Source organism: Cebidichthys violaceus, unplaced genomic scaffold (assembly GCF_023349555.1).
Source record: "Cebidichthys violaceus isolate CVI_PGR_0920_01 unplaced genomic scaffold, fCebVio1.0.p SCAF_26, whole genome shotgun sequence".
Lineage (NCBI taxonomy): Eukaryota > Metazoa > Chordata > Actinopteri > Perciformes > Stichaeidae > Cebidichthys > Cebidichthys violaceus.
Window position 1 is genome coordinate 2,603,534 of NW_027176439.1, and position 19,980 is coordinate 2,623,513.

At 40.3% G+C, this 19,980-nt stretch overlaps 1 protein-coding gene and 1 long non-coding RNA gene across 2 annotated transcripts; one reads left to right on the plus strand and one right to left on the minus strand.

The window, feature by feature from the left end:
- Window positions 1–985: 985 nt before the first annotated feature.
- On the plus strand, window positions 986–19,260 carry fbp2 (fructose-1,6-bisphosphatase 2). Its single transcript, XM_068720818.1, has 7 exons — window positions 986–1,203; window positions 3,374–3,536; window positions 4,319–4,411; window positions 5,349–5,489; window positions 6,526–6,663; window positions 16,095–16,214; window positions 18,788–19,260. Exons 1-7 carry the CDS (start codon window positions 1,031–1,033, stop codon window positions 18,971–18,973), a joined length of 1,014 nt encoding a protein of 337 aa, XP_068576919.1. The 5' UTR covers window positions 986–1,030; the 3' UTR covers window positions 18,974–19,260.
- On the minus strand, window positions 10,293–10,649 carry LOC137879877 (uncharacterized). Its single transcript, XR_011103765.1, has 2 exons — window positions 10,505–10,649; window positions 10,293–10,402 (listed from the first exon to the last, which is right to left on the minus strand). It is a non-coding gene; the product is annotated as an uncharacterized lncRNA (long non-coding RNA).
- Window positions 19,261–19,980: the final 720 nt, after the last annotated feature.

Consider the following 19,980-nt stretch of genomic DNA (forward strand, 5'->3'; position numbering starts at 1 on the left):
GGTTACTTGTGCTTTTCTAAACTAGAAAACAAATTAAAAGTACAAGTTCCAACAGTATTCTCTTCTGTCATGCAACACTGAGGGGACATCGACTAAACGGAGGTTTAAATCATTTCATTCTTCTTCTTTTGGGGTCAAAACTATTTCAAATGTAAAAAGTAATACATTCAATGTCTGAATCATAATGTTTTCATCTGTTAAAATATTTATTATTGAAAGAAAGAAGAAAAAGTTGATTATGTGGATGAAATGAATGACGTGAAATAAACTCATTGCAGTTTTAGACATTGAAAAGTTGTGAAGATACCCCGTCAACAAAAGTAAAGAGATATTTAATCCAGAGGAGTCAACCTTTAAGCTAAAGGTCAGTGGAAGCTCAGAGTCCTCTGACATTTAAAGCTCACTCGAGCTGCTGTTGTGCTTCTACTCTCTTCTTCTTCTTCAGAAACATAAAATACTGGATCAAAACTCCCTTTAAACTAACAGTTAGGAGTAATTAAAGCACGCTGTCGAAATCATCAACATTTAGCTCTGTTGTAAACATTCGCTGCAAGATATTTAACCTAAATGAACATGTTTTATTTTGAAAAAGCAAGCTTCATTAGGATATATAGAGAGTAGTTCCTCTATTGTCACAGCAGCAGAATGCTCTCAGATTAATGTGCAAACAAATGTGGTGAAAATACTATTTCACAAAGAGCTCTATTGTTACACAAGTCTTCAGTTACTGTTGTTGCAGGGTTTTTTTTGTAGTTTTTGACTAAATGAATGAAGGGGCTTGTCCTGTGCAGGATTCAACTTTGCCAGTCTCTACAGCTGACACCTGACACCCCCCCACCCATCTACAAATACACACACACACACACACACACACACACACACACACACACACACACACAAATAGCTCCCCTTGGCCTGCTGTCATGGCTCTGGGCATGAAAAGGACGCGCCTGGTAATGAGGTCGTTCACTCGCCGCCTGTCCGCTCTGCTGCTCGCCCAGGAGGGACAGAAGGAAACCAAGGAACCAGCATGTCGGACCAGTCGGAGTTTGACACGGACGTATGGACCCTGACCCGGTTCGTCATCGAGACCGGCCGCCAGGCTAAGGGGGCGACCGGCGAGCTGACCCAGCTCATCAACGCCATCCTGACCGCCATCAAAGCCATTTCTTCTGCTGTGCGCAAGGCAGGCCTGAACCACCTGTAAGTAAAAGGCTTCATGGGAACCAATGGCATGCTCCAGCGCATTACCGACTGTGATACATATCCATGATTAAACAAAGACGAATGTGCAGATTTGATTTACTACTTGTGCTTGCTTGCGTCCCTCTGCGAAGAGGTCAGAGGTCAAGATCAGCTGCAGAACAGCTGGTCGGATGTTAGTAGATTTAGGAGCCAGAGAGAGATTCAAGGGGCCGAGACAGAAAGTGATATGACTGATATTGTTCTGTGTGTTCTGTAGAAGTCAAGCTGCTGCAATGTGAGCAAAGACCAGAGAGCTTTGTGTGATTTTAGGTGCATTTCAACACTCTAATCTGGAAGTGATTGTGCATCTTTTCTAGTGAGATAACCAGTTGTTTGTCGAGGGAATTGACGTTGGAGAGAATCTGGAGAGTTGTGTGAATTCATTGGGAGGCTGAAAAGGTTCAAATTCCTTGAGTGGAGCCTTGTATTTATATTATGCATGGTAGTGTAGCTCCATCCATAATATACATATATATAAATATATATAATTGCATTTTAAAAAAAGCTTGTTGACAGGGAAACACAGCCTGTAACAATCCTTAAAGACCATTAAGTACCATCAAACTTAATACACTTTATTTATATAGCACGTTTCAAAACAAAGATTACAAGTGCTTTAAGTATGAATTGATATTTGACCAATTCTTAGCTGATATTCATGCAGTAATACTGAAAATGGTATCACTTTACTGCAGGTGTCTCTAAATAGCATTTACAATATGCAGATATTTATTTAATACAAAGGTTTATTACATATTGTTATGTAGTTTTACGCTCATGGAAGACTATTTTTAAGTGTTTTCCTACATTTTTCTTCATCATATGCAGCCTTTATGATGCCCTTATATCTAAGATAATAGCGCTACACATGAGTATCACAATATTATGTTCTCAAATATTGTATAAAATCTCAAAATGGCTCAATGGCGCCCCCTACAAAGCCTGTTCTTTTTTTAAATTCATATTAGATGCATTCGGCTCTTTTATGTTCTTTATAATCTCCTAAAAAAGCTATTATGTATAACATAAAATAATATAGTATATTGAATCATAATGCCAGATTCTTGCCAGTACACCGCCTCACTACATCTGCTCACAACTACCTCAGAGTGTTATCAACTATTACATGTTTATGAATCGGGGGCTTGTTCCATATGAAGGAGAGGTACTGAAGCTGCTCACAGAGAATGAATCATTATGCAGTGAATAGTCACACATTGAGATTATGTAACCAAAAGACAAACCAACATTGTTTGAAACTGAGTGAGGATAATTGACGACCACAAGCCGACGAAACGCATCTTTTTCATGTGACTGCTTCGTCTTTGTCTAGTAGCTGGATCTCTTTTTCTTGCACCAGTTTCATTCCAGCAAGTTGTCCCTTAGAAGAGGTGGAACAAAGTATTCAGATCCTTTAATGAAGTAAAAGTACTAATACCACTCCGTGAAAATACTCCACTTCAAGTAAAAGTCCTGCAAAATGATACTGAAGTAAAAGTATCTGCTAAATGTACTTCAGACTGTCAGTTTCACGATGATGTTTATGGATTAATATTCCCGCTGCATTAATGTGTATGTAGCATTGTAACTCCTTTCTATCCTGTTGGCTGGTTTAATCTGCAGCAATGCATCATATTCTATAAGATCATCATCATATGTCATTTTAAAAACAAAAACAGACTGTTTTCAGCTCTGTGACGATGTATTTTCCCACTGATCCAAGAGGCTTTTTAAAGAGTTCATTTATCTTAAGAAGGAAGAGGATTTCCTCAACACACGGAGCAACACTTCATCCTTCAGTTCATCACAAACATCAACATCTGGATTATTTTCACTGGACAGGAAGGGGATGAAAGTACTATTACTTTACATCACTGTGTGAGACTTAAGCTTGGCTGGTTGATTGATTGATTGATTGATTGATTGATTGGTTGGTTGGTTGGTTGGTTGGTTGATTGGCTGATTGGTTGGTTGGTTGATTGGTTGGTTGGTTGCTGATTGGTTGGTTGGTTGGTTGGTTGGTTGATTGATTGATTGGCTGATTGGCTGATTGATTGATTGGTTGATTGGTTGATTGGCTGATTGATTGGTTGGTTGGTTGCTGATTGGTTGGTTGGTTGGTCCACAGGCAGGGCTTGGCGGGCTCCGTGAACGTGACGGGGGACGATGTGAAGAAGCTGGACGTTCTGTCTAACGACCTGGTCATCAACATGCTGCAGGCCTCCTACGGCACCTGCTGCATGGTGTCTGAGGAGAACAAGGAGCTCATCATCACGCCCAAAGACAAGAGGGTGAGTGGACACGACGACACCGCACCATGATGGGTAAACTCAGGATTCACCTTTCAAGTTTGAACCTGAAGTAGATAGGACATTTGTGAAGGAACCTTATGATTCACAATAAGGTATATTTCTATTAAAAGGACAGAACACTGTACAGACACAGTTATATGAAATACAGTCAAGAATAATGTTGTTAATTTTGTTTTTAAAGTCAAAATTGCAAGGCAAGCAGCCATGACTAGTGTTGTGCTTATATTTATACAAGTGAAGTGACATAGTGGTGTGATTAGTAGCAGCAAAGTATATGATACCATCTAATATAAGTCGGCCTTCACACTTAATACAAGTTAAAACAGTTCCCTCTTGTCTCCACTTGGTGCCACTGAAGTGTGAGTTAATGAGACGCAGCTATAAGAATGCACCTGTTACGATTATTACTCTGGACTTATCCAATGTTCAGATTCTGGAAATATTTGCACATTATAACATATTTAATAAGAGAATGCCTCATTTGCATATTTATCTGTAAGTCTATTTGTATATCTTCATGTAAGTAATCAAGTGGGGGAGTTTCATTAGTTAAAACTTTGACCCTATTCACCTGGAGTGTCTCTTGAAATAAAAGTTTGGGACGATCTCTTATGATATACTGGATATATGATCAATATGAGGATATTTTAGATAACTTATTTATTTAGTTTTAATTTTTGAAAGTATGTACTTGAACAAACTGTAGATTAGACCGTTTTTTGTAATAGTTAATACTACTATAATACTATTGTTTGTCACAGGGGAAGTACGTGGTGTGTTTTGACCCTCTGGACGGATCCAGTAACATCGACTGCTTGGCTTCTATCGGCACCATATTTGCCATCTACAAACGGGTGAGTCTCTGTGTAGATACACAAACCATCACTAAGTGTTTGTATTTACTGTTAAAAGTATACATGCTTTTTATTGTTTGTTTAAAAGGGGCTTAAAGATCATGAGGATCCTTCCAGACATATAAATGATAAGATAAATAATGTATTGTTCTAGTAAAAGATAGTAAAAACTGATGGTCTGATTATGATTATCGTTGTGATTATTCATCTGAATGTATTTATTTCACGAAGAACGATTTGTTACATTTCATGCAATATTAGTTGACAATAATTCTGCAGTTCATTGAACAAAAGAAGGATGAATACGTCAAATAATAATAATAATAAAAAAATACATTAAGGGCATTAAGAGCAACAAATATTCTACCTAAATATACAAATACAATATATACATATACATATGTATGTAAATATAAATACATACAAATATTCTTATTAATAAAATAAATAATAATAATGAAATATATATGACACAAGTAGACTCATCGTATTTTATGAAATTTGACTATGTGAGTCTTAGAATAGTTTTATATACAGAAAAAGGACATTTACAGAAGTGCAGACACAAGGGGGCGCTGCTGTCCAGCTAATCTGAGTGTCATCTTTCTAAACTGCACGTGAAGTCAGTCACTTAAGTACTTGCAGGATTTACAGTCTGTTGCTTTGGATCAGCAAGCAGAGAAACCATGCAAGAAATACACAAATATAGACGTTCTGACTTAGAAAACGTGGCTCCATTTATGTCCCTCACTGTTGCTGTTCAAACCTTTTTTTTGCTGTAAATATTTTAGTATACAGTCCTGAAAACAGACTGTTCTGTATCTGTGGTACCTGTGGAACTGAAGGACTGCAGGAAACCCCTGTTGATGTGTTGATGTGTTCATGTGTTGATGTGATGATGTGTTCATGTGTTCATGTGTTCATGTTCCTGGTTCAGGTGACGGAGGGGGAGCCCACAGAGAAAGACGCCCTGCAGCCTGGAAACAACATCGTGTGTGCGGGCTACACTCTGTACGGCAGCGCCACCCTGGTGGCCCTCAGCACCGGAGCCGGCCTCAACTTCTTCATGTTGGACCCCGTGAGTACTTCGCCGCTATCGGACGCCTCCTCGGGTTTCTCTGCTGTCTCCTTCTCAACATTAGTGTCTCTTGATGTCACTGTTTATATGATTTTATGGCCCTATAGCTGCTTTTATTTGAGAAAACTCACTTTTATCCTGTCAATCATTCCTCCACGCTGCACGGCTCCACACTGTTATCAGGGACTGTAAACACACAGAAACCCTTTTATAGTATTATATGTATAATATATATATATATTGGAGGTTGTTTTCCTTTTCAATATCATTTTTAATAATCTTTTCATCATTTTAAAGAAGCAATCCTTCAATATTTCACTCCTGGTTGACTGTGCTTAGAGTTTAGCAGTCTGGAGGATTTTATTTATTCTTCTTTTTGTTCATTTTTGCAGAAAAACTGCATAATCAAAACTAGTTGCATTCATTTTGTGATGCATGAGCTTCACGTTTTCAGAGTTGTGTGCATAGTTCCACTTTTTGTGCGTATAAAATGGATCAAAACTGTAAATATATAAATATTGCAGTCCTTTCATCAGTGGGTTAGAGGCTTAATCATCATTGAGTTAACTCCTTCAGCGTTAGATAGTTAGTACTAAATGTGTTTTAATTCAAATCTTTATGTGTTTGTTCCCTTTCACTCTCACATACAACGAGTTATCCGTGTCATATCCTGCATCTTATTCCAGATTAAGATTCACCTTTTTCTTGACAGCCGATGACTTTGGAAAAGCAGCTTTAGTTATTATGGGATGAAAAGGTTCAAAGCATATTTGTAAGTAATCTTGTTGTTGTTGTTGTTGTTGTTGCATCCAGAAAGCTATAAAACCAGAGTGTTGTTCTGTTTTCAAGCATGAAATCCACCAACACGAGAAGTCCTCAGGCCTAAAGTCAGTTCTAATATATATTATAATACAGAACGTGTATTTTGGAGACTTCTCTCTGGCATTTTTTAATGGACCGTCTTCTCTCCTGAAGCATATTTAGGTTATTGTAAAATGTTTTCTTTCCACCTCAACATAACGTTCTTGTTCTTCAGGCCATCGGCGAGTTCATCCTGACTGAGAAGAACGTGAAGATCAAGCCGAAGGGGAAGATCTACAGTCTGAACGAGGGATACGCAAAGTACTTCCACCCGTCCATCAACGAGTACCTCAAGCACAAGAAGTACCCAGAGGTGAGAGCCTGTCACACGACTTCACACAACATCACAAACTGCTTTTATTTGAGCCACAGTTTTGACATTAATCAGCTCTACTTTGTGGTTTGGAATCTGATACCTTTAACCAAACATGTACAAGAGAGACACACACACACACACACACACACACACACACACACACACACACACACACACACACACACACACACACACACACACACACACACACGTCTAAACTTGAGGCAGGATTTCTAACAACACACTCGTCATGTGAAGCCTGAAGAAGCCTTTTCTCTGACTGAATGACTTCACGTGAGGACTTTTGGTTGGCAGCACACAAAAAGCTGTTTTTTTTTCAAAGGGCATCAACAGATTAGAGTTCTTAAAATGTTTCTCAAGAGCAGAAATAATGTAAATTTATGTTAAAACGCAAGAAAAGCTGCTTTTCTTTTGACAAATTGTCCTTTTTAGCTTAAATAAGGAATTTGATTTTCACACACGTTCATTTTATTGTGAAAAGTGAAATAATAATTTGCCTTTTGAACAAAACTCAAGTTAAAATCTGCTTGGCCAGCTCTCTATTAATACAGACGATGACAGAACTCTCTTTTTTCCTTTTCTCACTTTAATGTATTTCTTTGTATTTATTTTGATTCCATTCCATCCATAATTGTTGAGGTAACACTACAGGTACAGTGGTTAATGCGTTTGGTTTGGAGAGGGGAGGCTGCTCATGTTTATGTGACATGAAATCCTCCTGAATATATAAGTTAAAACAAGTGTACTTGTACAAGCATCTCCTCCTAGTTGTATGTGTTCTGTGTTGTGTGTCGGATAAATATTACATCTAGTTGGCAGACGGTTCGCTGCAGCTCAAATAGACTGAGCGACAGCTGATTGTTTGCATTTTACACCTTTATTCTAAATTAAAGTGGCAGAAAGTCGTGATAGCTAACAAAGAGCAACTTCAGACGCAGAATGTGGCTCTATGTTTGGAACAAACAATACATATCTAGTCAATTTATAAGACTTTATCGATGACATTTGAGGTGAAAACCTTGTGTTTATGAGGTAAAAGTAAAAGAAGCTTCATGCAGTCAGGTACCACAGACAGAGAGGCCCAACAGTAACCATCCTGACCCACAGACATGTGATCCATCAGTGGAGCGTGACACTCGGGGTTCAGACGGCATGAAGCCCGGTCAGCTGAGCTGCAGGATGGCGACACAGTTTACTGCAGGAAAACATGGTGTTCCTCAGGAAACTGCAGCCTCTCATCTGGAAACTCTGATCTCCAGACTCAGCACTTCTGCAGCCACAAACCTGACGTGCAAAAGTTCGTCTGGTCATCGGGGCCCTTTCATGAAAGGACATGTCAGCTCGAATGTCCGTCCCTCAGTTGCCGTCATTTGTCATTTTTTATTTTCTATTCATTTTCTATCATTCAAACAGCCTCAACCGACTTGTTTTAGAGGAAAAACCCTCTTAAAGTCTGTGTTTGGAGTCTTAAACACGGCCTGTAAGCTCTGGAAGGTTAGTTTGAGTACAGCAGCTGTGAACACCTTAAATGCACATCAGTGATTCCAACAACGCAATGGAAAATAAAGTAAATGAAAGCATCAAATTTCAATCCACTCTTGTAGCAATGAACCATTTCTCCTCCGTCCAGTTTACTCCGTATGCGTCAAACACTTCACCGATATCGATGGCTGTTTGTATTTTTCTTGCTCGCAGCTGCGTTCGCTCACATCGGAGCAAAGTGTTTTCTTTTTAAAGGAGCAGTTTTTGGGTTTTGTGCACCACATATCTGGAAATAAAACTTGAGGTCGGCTCCAACTTTCACTTCTTTTAGATTGAAAACAGGATTAAGACTTTTCTGTTTCAGTTTTCATCATTTGGGGCTTTTTGTTCATTTCTTAAACTGCACTTAAAGTGGAATTCTATTTTATTTTACTCTCCTATTTTGTCTTTTTATATCCTCATGCTTTTAAAAGAAATCTTTTGTGTTTTATAAAACTTGCGTTGCTCTTAAAGGCATTAAAGATGTTCATTTAATGTTTGAGCATGACTTACAAACAGTGGCATTATTATATAGAAGCTTTCATACACAAACTGCAGCTCAAAGTGAAAAACAAAACACATATTGTCACGCAGTCATGTTTTCTTAAAGACCTGCTGAATGTTAAGTGTCAGTTTTAGCTTCCTATGATGGATTGTAATGTTGTATTTTAGGTATGGAAACAGAAAATGTGTCGACTAATATCTTCTACTACACTCATCGTCATGTGACGCTTTACTCGAGCACCACGACTCACAATTCAGCAGTAAACCACACTGTTACTCACTGTGTGTGTCGAAATAGCAGAAACTTGTCTCCCAGGTTTGAACTGGGAACGTAAAATGTTGCTGGAAAGACTCACAGGGAAGTTTGAATCAAGTCTAAAGATGATGTCCTCTCTTCTTTTTTGAAATATCTGCAGCGTTAGTATCAAATCCTCTCTGCTCTTCTGTAAAACAGGTGTTCTCTAAACAAAACTCTCACCGTCTCCTGTTGCAAATACTGAATTACTTTCTAAAATAAAGTGTGGAAAATCAGGAGAAAATAGATGTTATAATAACTGATCTTTCTTACTATTAGAGAAATATGTTCATTACTTCCTAAACCATCTGCCAGAGACACAACATCAAAGTAAAATCTGAGCATTTTGTATCAAAAAAAGTACGATGTGTTCATTTAGGAGCCTAAAAGCATGTTAACACTGGATGGTCGTCTAATAATGAAACCTAAAGGTTCTTCTGTCGTCTTTAAGATCATTTTCATTCACAACTTTCTCACACTCTCTTGCTCCTCCGTCTACTCTCTCTCTTTTCTTTTGTTGCATTCTCTTCTCCTTTATTTTAGGAAGTTCCACGCTGTCTGACCTGCTGCCAGCTGGATGTGTTTTTGTCAGTGTAGTGTGGGAGGGTCTGTTTTTTTGTGTGAAATACTCTGCACAAACACTTTGGCACCACTCCATCATGATGACTGGGATGTGACTCAGCAAGCACATGACTGTGCATCACGTTGTGCCGGTCGGCACACGAAGCTCACTTCAGGGAAGCTCCTCTCAGATTCTGCTTTGAGACTAAAGTTTAGTTTAAAGTACTCGTTTTAGGAGTGGAGTTTGGTGCATTGAGCGTTAAAGTGTGGGATGAAAAATGGTGAAATGAAGTAAAGAAGCTCTTTAAATCAGGAAAGATCCGCAAGAACAACTTGTTTTTGTCGGTTTGTGTAACGCAGCAGGATTGATGTGTTGCGGCTGCTGCAGACGGAGTTTGACCCGTCTGTTGTTTGCTGTTCAGCTTTCCTTCGTCTGCAGGTCAGAATGACTCAGGATCTGCTGTAGCTGCAACTTTCAAATAAGCTGCCTGACTGACCTGTTTGAATATTACCCTTTTTACTATACTGTATTACAATCTATACAGGACAACACAAATATGTAGTAAAACTTGATGTGTTTATCACTCTGAACCCCAGACACTTTAAGTTAATTATTTTACAACTGTATGATTATCAATACTATATTTAAAAATATCACTCCTATAAGCAAAGCTCTTGTCACAGGGTGTGGTGGAGGACCCAAACGCAGGCACAGACCAGGGAGTACAAGCATGTAATGGTTTATTTCCAGGGAAAACAGTCAGGGAACAGCGGGGGAATCCAAGGGGGGCGAGGCAGGGCAGGCAGACTGGGGAACCGGGAGGATGAACCAAACTGCAGGAACAGGAAGACAGGGTCAATGCAATAAAAAGACACTTGGGGGGGAAAAACTCTGAAATACTTTCAAAACAGATCGGCCGAGAACGAACAAACTACCACGTTAAGTTGTAACAACGATCTGGAGAAGAGTAGATGAAGAACCGGGGTAGATATCCTGTTGAGTGATGAGTTGATGGAAGGCAGCTGGGTTGACTGGGCAGGTGAGGTGGACTGTAATCAGGAAGCCGGGAGGAGACCAGGTCGGAGCACACACACACACACACACACACACACACACACACACACACACACACACACACACACACACACACACACACACACAGGACAAGCAAAGGACACGGCCTGGCCGTGACAGCTCTCTGACAAAGTTTTACTGTACTTTACTCTCAGTAAATAATCAATGTGAACAACTTGATATTCAAGGAGGGATTTGATCATCCTAAAATCATTATGGTGGCACCAAACATCCTGAGCCAAATTACAAAAAGTGGTAGCAGTCAAAGTCTATTCTGAATCCAAAGTTACAGGTCAGATATGCTACTGGTTTACGCGACAGGAGTTTGGTGCGAGTATCTTACCACAGCATCCTACATCGGACACACCGGAAGCCTGAGGTGAGCTCTGAGGCAGACCGGCACGCAGACTTCCTGACCCAGGTAGCACTGAAAACTGGCCGACCATCTTTACACTCTGCTGACGGCAGCCTGTGGCTCGCCCAACACAGCGTGATAAGCCACACAGTGACCTAACCCTATGCAGGACTCAAGAGCGGACTGAGTCTTCCCCCCAGTTCAAACGCTCACCGTCAGCATTGGCTCCGAGAAGCCAGCTACGACATGGGATGCAGTTCTTAAAATATGCTGCAGGACACCCCCTAAACATGATCATAGGCAACATCCGATAGGTTGAAAAGCTTGCAACTTATACAGATGATAGACCTTTACGTCAACAGGGAGTCCCCCAGGAAGCCTGACCACAGTCAAAAAAAAAAAAAAAAGATGAGCAGTGGTTTTGCCGCAGCCTACCTCAGAGCCTCAGAGCTGTCCAGCTGTCCTCTGTGGTTTTCTGTAGAGTTGTGTGTTTTTTTTCTCTCCATTCTATACAAAATGTTTACAACTGTGTGATTATAAATACCGTGGCTCATTGAGTAGAGAGGGTCCTCCGGTAACCGCAAGGTCTGCGGTTCCATCCTTGGCTGCTACACGTCCTGTGCCGAAGTGTACCTGAGCAAGACACTAAACCCAGCCCACTGCTCCCAATATGCTAGGGATTGGTTAAATGCAGAGCTTAAATTCCATATGTACCTAATGTATATATTGACGACTATAATAAACTTCATGTCATTATATTTTTAAAATAAAGATGTATACATTTCCCTTTCTCTCCTGTAAGCTAAACTCTTTTTTACTCTACTAAGTAAATAATCAATGTGAACAATTTGATATTCAAGGAGGGATTTGATCATCCTAAAATCATTATGGTGGCACCAAACATCCTGAGCCAAATTACAAAAAGTGGTAGCAGTCAAAGTCTATTCTGAATCCAAAGTTACAGGTCAGATATGCTACTGGTTTACACGACAGGAGTTTGGTGCGAGTATCTTACCACAGCATCCTACATCGGACACACCGGAAGCCTGAGGTGAGCTCTGAGGCAGACCGGCACGCAGACTTCCTGACCCAGGTAGCACTGAAAACTGGCCGACCATCTTTACACTCTGCTGACGGCAGCCTGTGGCTCGCCCAACACAGCGTGATAAGCCACACAGTGACCTAACCCTATGCAGGACTCAAGAGCGGACTGAGTCTTCCCCCCAGTTCAAACGCTCACCGTCAGCATTGGCTCCGAGAAGCCAGCTACGACATGGGATGCAGTTCTTAAAATATGCTGCAGGACACCCCCTAAACATGATCATAGGCAACATCCGATAGGTTGAAAAGCTTACAACTTATACAGATGATAGACCTTTACGTCAACAGGGAGTCCCCCAGGAAGCCTGACCACAGTCAAAAAAAAAAAAAAAGATGAGCAGTGGTTTTGCCGCAGCCTACCTCAGAGCCTCAGAGCTGTCCAGCTGTCCTCTGTGGTTTTCTGTAGAGTTGTGTGTTTTTTCTCCATTCTATACAAAATGTTTACAACTGTGTGATTATAAATACCGTGGCTCATTGAGTAGAGAGGGTCCTCCGGTAACCGCAAGGCCGGCGGTTCCATCCTTGGCTGCTACACGTCCTGTGCCGAAGTGTACCTGAGCAAGACACTAAACCCAGCCCACTGCTCCCAATATGCTAGGGATTGGTTAAATGCAGAGCTTAAATTCCATATGTATATATTGACGACTATCATAAACTTCATCTCATTATATTTTTTAAATAAAGATGTATACATTTCCCTTTCTCTCCTGTAAGCTAAGCTCTTTTTTTACTCTACTAAGTAAATAATCAATGTGAACAACTTGATATTCAAGGAGGGATTTGATCATCCTAAAATCATTATGGTGGCACCAAACATCCTGAGCCAAATTACAAAAAGTGGTAGCAGTCAAAGTCTATTCTGAATCCAAAGTTACAGGTCAGATATGCTACTGGTTTACACGACAGGAGTTTGGTGCGAGTATCTTACCACAGCATCCTACATCGGACACACCGGAAGCCTGAGGTGAGCTCTGAGGCAGACCGGCACGCAGACTTCCTGACCCAGGTAGCACTGAAAACTGGCCGACCATCTTTACACTCTGCTGACGGCAGCCTGTGGCTCGCCCAACACAGCGTGATAAGCCACACAGTGACCTAACCCTATGCAGGACTCAAGAGCGGACTGAGTCTTCCCCCCAGTTCAAACGCTCACCGTCAGCATTGGCTCCGAGAAGCCAGCTACGACATGGGATGCAGTTCTTAAAATATGCTGCAGGACACCCCCTAAACATGATCATAGGCAACATCCGATAGGTTGAAAAGCTTACAACTTATACAGATGATAGACCTTTACGTCAACAGGGAGTCCCCCAGGAAGCCTGACCACAGTCAAAAAAAAAAAAAAAAAAAAGATGAGCAGTGGTTTTGCCGCAGCCTACCTCAGAGCCTCAGAGCTGTCCAGCTGTCCTCTGTGGTTTTCTGTAGAGTTGTGTGTTTTTTTTCTCTCCATTCTATACAAAATGTTTACAACTGTGTGATTATAAATACCGTGGCTCATTGAGTAGAGAGGGTCCTCCGGTAACCGCAAGGTCTGCGGTTCCATCCTTGGCTGCTACACGTCCTGTGCCGAAGTGTACCTGAGCAAGACACTAAACCCAGCCCACTGCTCCCAATATGCTAGGGATTGGTTAAATGCAGAGCTTAAATTCCATATGTATATATTGACGACTATCATAAACTTCATGTCATTATATTTTTAAAATAAAGATGTATACATTTCCCTTTCTCTCCTCTAAGCTAAGCTCTTTTTTACTCTACTAAGTAAATAATCAATGTGAACAACTTGATATTCAAGGAGGGATTTGATCATCCTAAAATCATTATGGTGGCACCAAACATCCTGAGCCAAATTCCAAAAAGTGGTAGCAGTCAAAGTCTATTTTGAATCCAAAGTTACAGGTCAGATATGCTACTGGTTTACACGACAGGAGTTTGGTGCGAGTATCTTACCACAGCATCCTACATCGGACACACCGGAAGCCTGAGGTGAGCTCTGAGGCAGACCGGCACGCAGACTTCCTGACCCAGGTAGCACTGAAAACTGGCCGACCATCTTTACACTCTGCTGACGGCAGCCTGTGGCTCGCCCAACACAGCGTGATAAGCCACACAGTGACCTAACCCTATGCAGGACTCAAGAGCGGACTGAGTCTTCCCCCCAGTTCAAACGCTCACCGTCAGCATTGGCTCCGAGAAGCCAGCTACGACATGGGATGCAGTTCTTAAAATATGCTGCAGGACACCCCCTAAACATGATCATAGGCAACATCCGATAGGTTGAAAAGCTTGCAACTTATACAGATGATAGACCTTTACGTCAACAGGGAGTCCCCCAGGAAGCCTGACCACAGTCAAATAAAAAAAAAAAAGATGAGCAGTGGTTTTGCCGCAGCCTACCTCAGAGCCTCAGAGCTGTCCAGCTGTCCTCTGTGGAGTCTTGGAAGATACTGAGTTTAATTTGCACAAGACCTGGCTAAACACATAAGATCAAAGGACAACATTCTAATTCATTCTGAGAGAGAACTTCCATGTCAGTGACATGATGTCACTGACATAATCCAGCATTCTATTCTATTCTCAATGACAGATGTCTCCTTTTATGAATTCACTATTTGCTAGTCCTGCGTTCACTATGTTTTCCATGGCACAGTTTTCACAAAACTCCACACATTATGACTCATTAGCAGTAATTAAATAACACAGTATGTTTAAAAAAAAAAAATGTGTCTATTGCTTTGCAGATTTTAGATATTTTAAATCTTACATGCAACAAGTCACAACAAACGTTTAAGCTGTTGCAAGTAACTCCACAAATTGTCCTTTTAACATTGTTAAACTGTCTATGTTTACAAATTCATATTCAAATGCTAATATACTGCATCCCGTGTACTGTATGGTAACTATAGCCACACCCAAAGCTCACCTGCACCTGAGTTTGGGAATTAGTCAGTTGATGGATTTAAGACCGTAAAACTGTTTTGATCTGAATTATTTGGTGGATAATAGTTATTAAGACAAATAATAATAATAAGTCTTTCTATTAATTCTTTTCTGTTTGCGTGGCACGTTTCACTGCTCTGATTGGAAGAAAAGATTACCCAATTTACATTTTACTACTATGACTTTTTACGATGTACTATACTATAACGTTTTTATGACATTCTATACTATGACTTATTTATGACTTCATTCATCATGCTATAGCTTCTGTGACTTATTTATGACTTCATTCAACATGCTATAGCTACTGTGACTTATTTATGACTTCATTCATCATGCTATAGCTACTGTGACTTATTTATGACTTCATTCAACATGCTATACTGTGACTTTTTTAGCTTGTGAAGTAATTCATAGTATTTTGCTAGCTACAACATTAGCGAGCAAGCACGCTAAGATTAGCCAGCTAGCTGTAATTTAGCTACGCTGCATGGATTTGGCGTTGGTTGCTTGGTAATGTTAGCTGAAGTTATTTCAAATGACAAACTAGACAATTTATCAGCCACATGGATACATTAGCAGACAGTATCTACTCAAGACAGTATTTTGCTATGTTAGCTAAACACTGTTCGCGCTGTAAGGGAGCTGAAACACGGATAAGTAAGATGGCGCCGTGCTAAGTGGCAGCCTGTTGCAGCAGCTCCCCGTTTAACAAAATTCCCCTTGCGGGATGAATACAAAATCTATCTATCTATCTATCTATCTATCTATCTATCTATCTATCTATCTATAAACGTCACATCCTTTTGGATTTTACCAGCAAAACCATCCCAAGTCCTTTACACAGAAATCAAATAATACATCTTAATTATTACTAATAGAACCTTGAGTACAATATCTGAGTACTTCTTCCACCATTGGAATTATGGGACACTTAAAATGGAGTCATGGACCATCAAAAATCATTCAACAAATGTGAGATATACACGCCACTGTTCGAACACATTCTTCACTACATGCACTAATATTTAAATGTACCACTACTCCCTATACAGGATGGCAGCGCTCCCTACGGAGCTCGTTATGTGGGCTCTATGGTGTCAGACGTTCACCGCACCATCGCCTACGGAGGGATCTTCATGTACCCCGCCAACGAGAAGAGCCCCAAGGGAAAGGTAACCACCGACCTCTGCAAAGCCACGTTACCACCGCCACAATTGTCAGATTAAAACACAAAAGCATTTTGGATTGACTTAACTGACCACAGTATCATATCCTACTTAAAAACACCAATTAAGAGAATTCAAATATGATAAACCATTAGTTTGGGCCAGTCACAGACTTTTGACTCTCCCACTAAAACCACCTACGTATATAGATGCTGCAGGAATGAGTCCTAAAACCCACAAATGAGTCAACAATTTGCACGTATGGTTCCCTCGTCTCAAAGTCACAGTTTTTTTTGAATGGGTTTATGGTTAAATGTCTGAAATAAGGTCTGCGGCTAACACAGGTTTAAGAGATTTTAACGTTTTTACCCCTAGTAGATACCGCTCTCTGGAAATTTTACGTTTTTACGAGTCTTAAAAAAGGCGGTTGCTAACAAGCGGCTAAATGAGAATACAAAACACCATCACCCCGACTATTCTGTCTTTAGCTTAGTGGTGGTGACGTGAAGTCACGTGATTGTGGTGTAGTTTGTTTGTAGCCTTGCGTTAGCATTTTACTTCTGGTGATTGCAGTCACGCTTCAAAGATCATAAATGTGGTGTTCATTTGTGAATATTATCTCGCTGAACAAAACATTGCAAGTACAACACACGTTTGTTTACCACAGAGTTTATTTTCTGAAATAATCCTCGGGGCGATCGGTCGCCCAGTCGCTCAGAGGTCCCTGCGGCCGATCGACCCGGTCACGTCTGTTTTCTGTCCTGGCCCCACAGTGGTGGAATGAACTTCCCACTGACGTCAGGACAGCGGAGTCGCTGCCCATCTTTCGGCGCAGGCTGAAAACCCACCTCTTCAGGAAGTGCTATCCTGAGCCTTCCACTCAGCACTTATTGTATTCATACTAGCTTGTTGCACTTATTGTATTCGTATTACTTATAGCACTAACTGTTTCTCTTGTTTCTGCTCTGTACTTTGGCTCTGAGTTATGCTCTGCTTCATGCTCTTAGATGCTTGTTTGGAAAAGGAGATGTACTTATGACTTCTGGTGACTAGTAGTTCTTTTGATTACCAATGTTGAATGCACTTATTGTAAGTCGCTTTGGATAAAAGCGTCTGCTAAATGACTGTAATGTAATGTAATGTAATCCAAAGAAAAAAATCCCATTTGCTTTTTGTCAAGGAAACCAGTGCAATGCTAAGTTCCAGGTTAGCCTACAAACATATGCGTGATGATAGTGAAATACGAGGAAATATTTTGAAGTAGAAAATGTGTTTTTTTTTACAGGACAAAAAATAATTCACTGAGTCGTCTTCAAAGACTCAGAATCTTTTTAAATTGTCATTCCACCTTGTGAATAAAAAGAAAACGTGGGGAGATTCGAACTACAAAATCTTTGGCTAATCTTAAAAAAAATCTAATGAAAGATTAAAAAGCCCTACACAAACCCCCAAAACTTAAAGATAGGTATGAAACCAGTGTACAGTGTAAACCGGTATATTAATGCACCAGTCATTGTTCAAGTAACACAATGTGCCTCAGTCTTATTTTATGTTTCTACACAACAATGAAGAAATCTATTATCGACTCAAAAATCATACAAACTTGGAGTCCAGACAGACATTCTGATTATAAAAGCTCCACAGCCCGAGGCACTGGTTCCTGGCACCTCCTAGATTTAACTGACACTCACACCCTTAAAGACAAACTGTACTTGGGACGTTTCAGCAGTGTAACCTGAGGCTGGAGGGGGGGCTTTCTCCTCCTGTGATAAATTAAGCTCAGAGAAAGTCAAGGCTGGTCATAAAAGATAAACAACAACCCGTTTTCTTCCAGTCAGCTGTGATACCCTGAACGTAATGTCTTTATTAATAATAATAAGGTTTTGACTTTCATAACAGCACGTGGTTGAAGTGTGGTGGATTCTTTGACTTCAAGGATCCTGAAAACATAACACCACACAGACTGTCACACAGACCATACCTGACCTTTAATTGTACGTGTTACATACTGGACATTTATTTATTAAGCACATTATAAAAACAGTGGCAGATCAAAAGGGTTTCACAAATCTTTTGTTTCCTTGTTTCATCAGTTTTTTAAAAATTAATATTTTGGTGAATAAATAAGCACAAAAAGATTTACTTCTACCTCTGTTAAAGCCCAATGAAGTTAAAGAGTAATTGCACATTATAACGTGTTCACAACTTTGTGAAAAAAGAGGGCGTGGTTTCATCTCTCTGCCACACTTTAAATAAGACTCTGTAAGGATCTTTACTTGTACTTTTACACTGTAGTATTGCTGTAGTTGAGTAAAAGATCTGAGTACTTCTTCCACCACTGCCTCTAGAGAGGTATATTCACCTGTTAGCGGCAATACGCTACATCAAAGTCTGATAACATTTTATGACTTCTACAAAAATGTTTACTTTTTACAAAGCACTTTAAAGAGGAAATCTGCTATTCTTCCCTCAAAATACTGTATGAAAAATAAACGTACAAAGCTTTTGACTGCAAAACAACGATCCTGTTTAATTTGTGTGTCTTTCTGTATTTTTCTTTTAAATTGTCTCCCCCAAAGCTGCGGTTGTTGTACGAGTGCAACCCCATCGCCTTCCTCATCGAGCAGGCGGGAGGCGTCGCCACCACCGGCACCCAGAGGGTCCTGGACGTCCAGCCCGAGAGCCTCCACCAGCGGGTGCCCTTCGTGGTCGGCTCCCCCGATGACGTCAACGAGTTCCTGACCTTTGTCAAGAAGCACCAGTAACCTCAAATGTTTCTATGAGAGGCCAGACTTTTGTTTTGCAATTTACTATAAAAATGTTTGAGTTGTCAAATGTCTTGACGAATCATAGAAAACTATTTGAATGTAATATCAAATATAACAAAAATGTTGTATGGTTGCGGAAAATGACAAATTGTTACTAAATGATATGATGACGTTTTAATTTGTGATCATCAGAAGTGTGTCCTCTACAGCTTTCCATACATTTCAGCTTGTCCTTGCATCTCGACATTTAAGTCATTAAACTAAACATTTTTCAAAACAAAGGATTATTGTTTTGTTCTGCCAAATGTTTTTGAAGTTACCACGGACATGACCTCAGTGTCTCTAATGGTAGCCACGTTAAACCAGAATATTGTTTCTGTAAATGTCATTTTTCAGCTTTGAACACGAATACATTTATTTCCATTCACCTCCATTGTTTTTGGAGCAGCGTCAGAAATCTCAAAACTTTGGATTATAAAACCAAAAGTATCTGCATAGCTGGACGCCACCAGCGGGTAAGTGAGACAACATGTTTTTGAGATTAGGTGAACTGGCCCTTTAATCACTCTCGCTCCCTCTTGTCCTTTATTTTTAGGTTACACAACACAGTCTTAGCTGCTCTCACTGTTTGTTCTGCATATCAGCCTGGACTGAACTCAGAGGTAAAGTAAATATGTTACAGAATCTCACACACACACACTCACACTCACACACACACACACACACACACACACACACACACACACACACACTCACACACACACACACACACACACACACACACACACACACACTCCTTTACCCTGACCGGCTTTACTGTTAAGACACTTGTAACACTGTGATTCGGGTCAGTCAGCCGGTCACATCTTACCTAAAGTAACAAAAGAAGAAAGCTTCGTTGAGCTTTAACAGAATTGGAGGAAGTATTCAGATCTTTTATTTTAGTAAAAGTAGCAATACTCCAGTTTAAAAGTACTCCGGTTCAAGTAAAAGTCCTGCATACA

Coding starts and splice junctions, on each gene's coding strand:
- fbp2 (XM_068720818.1), top strand. CDS start 1,031: ATGTCGGACCAGTCGGAGTTTGACACGGACGTATGGACCCTGACCCGG. Junction 3,537..4,318: donor TCACGCCCAAAGACAAGAGG/GTGAGTGGACAC, acceptor TGTTTGTCACAG/GGGAAGTACGTGGTGTGTTT. Junction 6,664..16,094: donor AGCACAAGAAGTACCCAGAG/GTGAGAGCCTGT, acceptor CTCCCTATACAG/GATGGCAGCGCTCCCTACGG.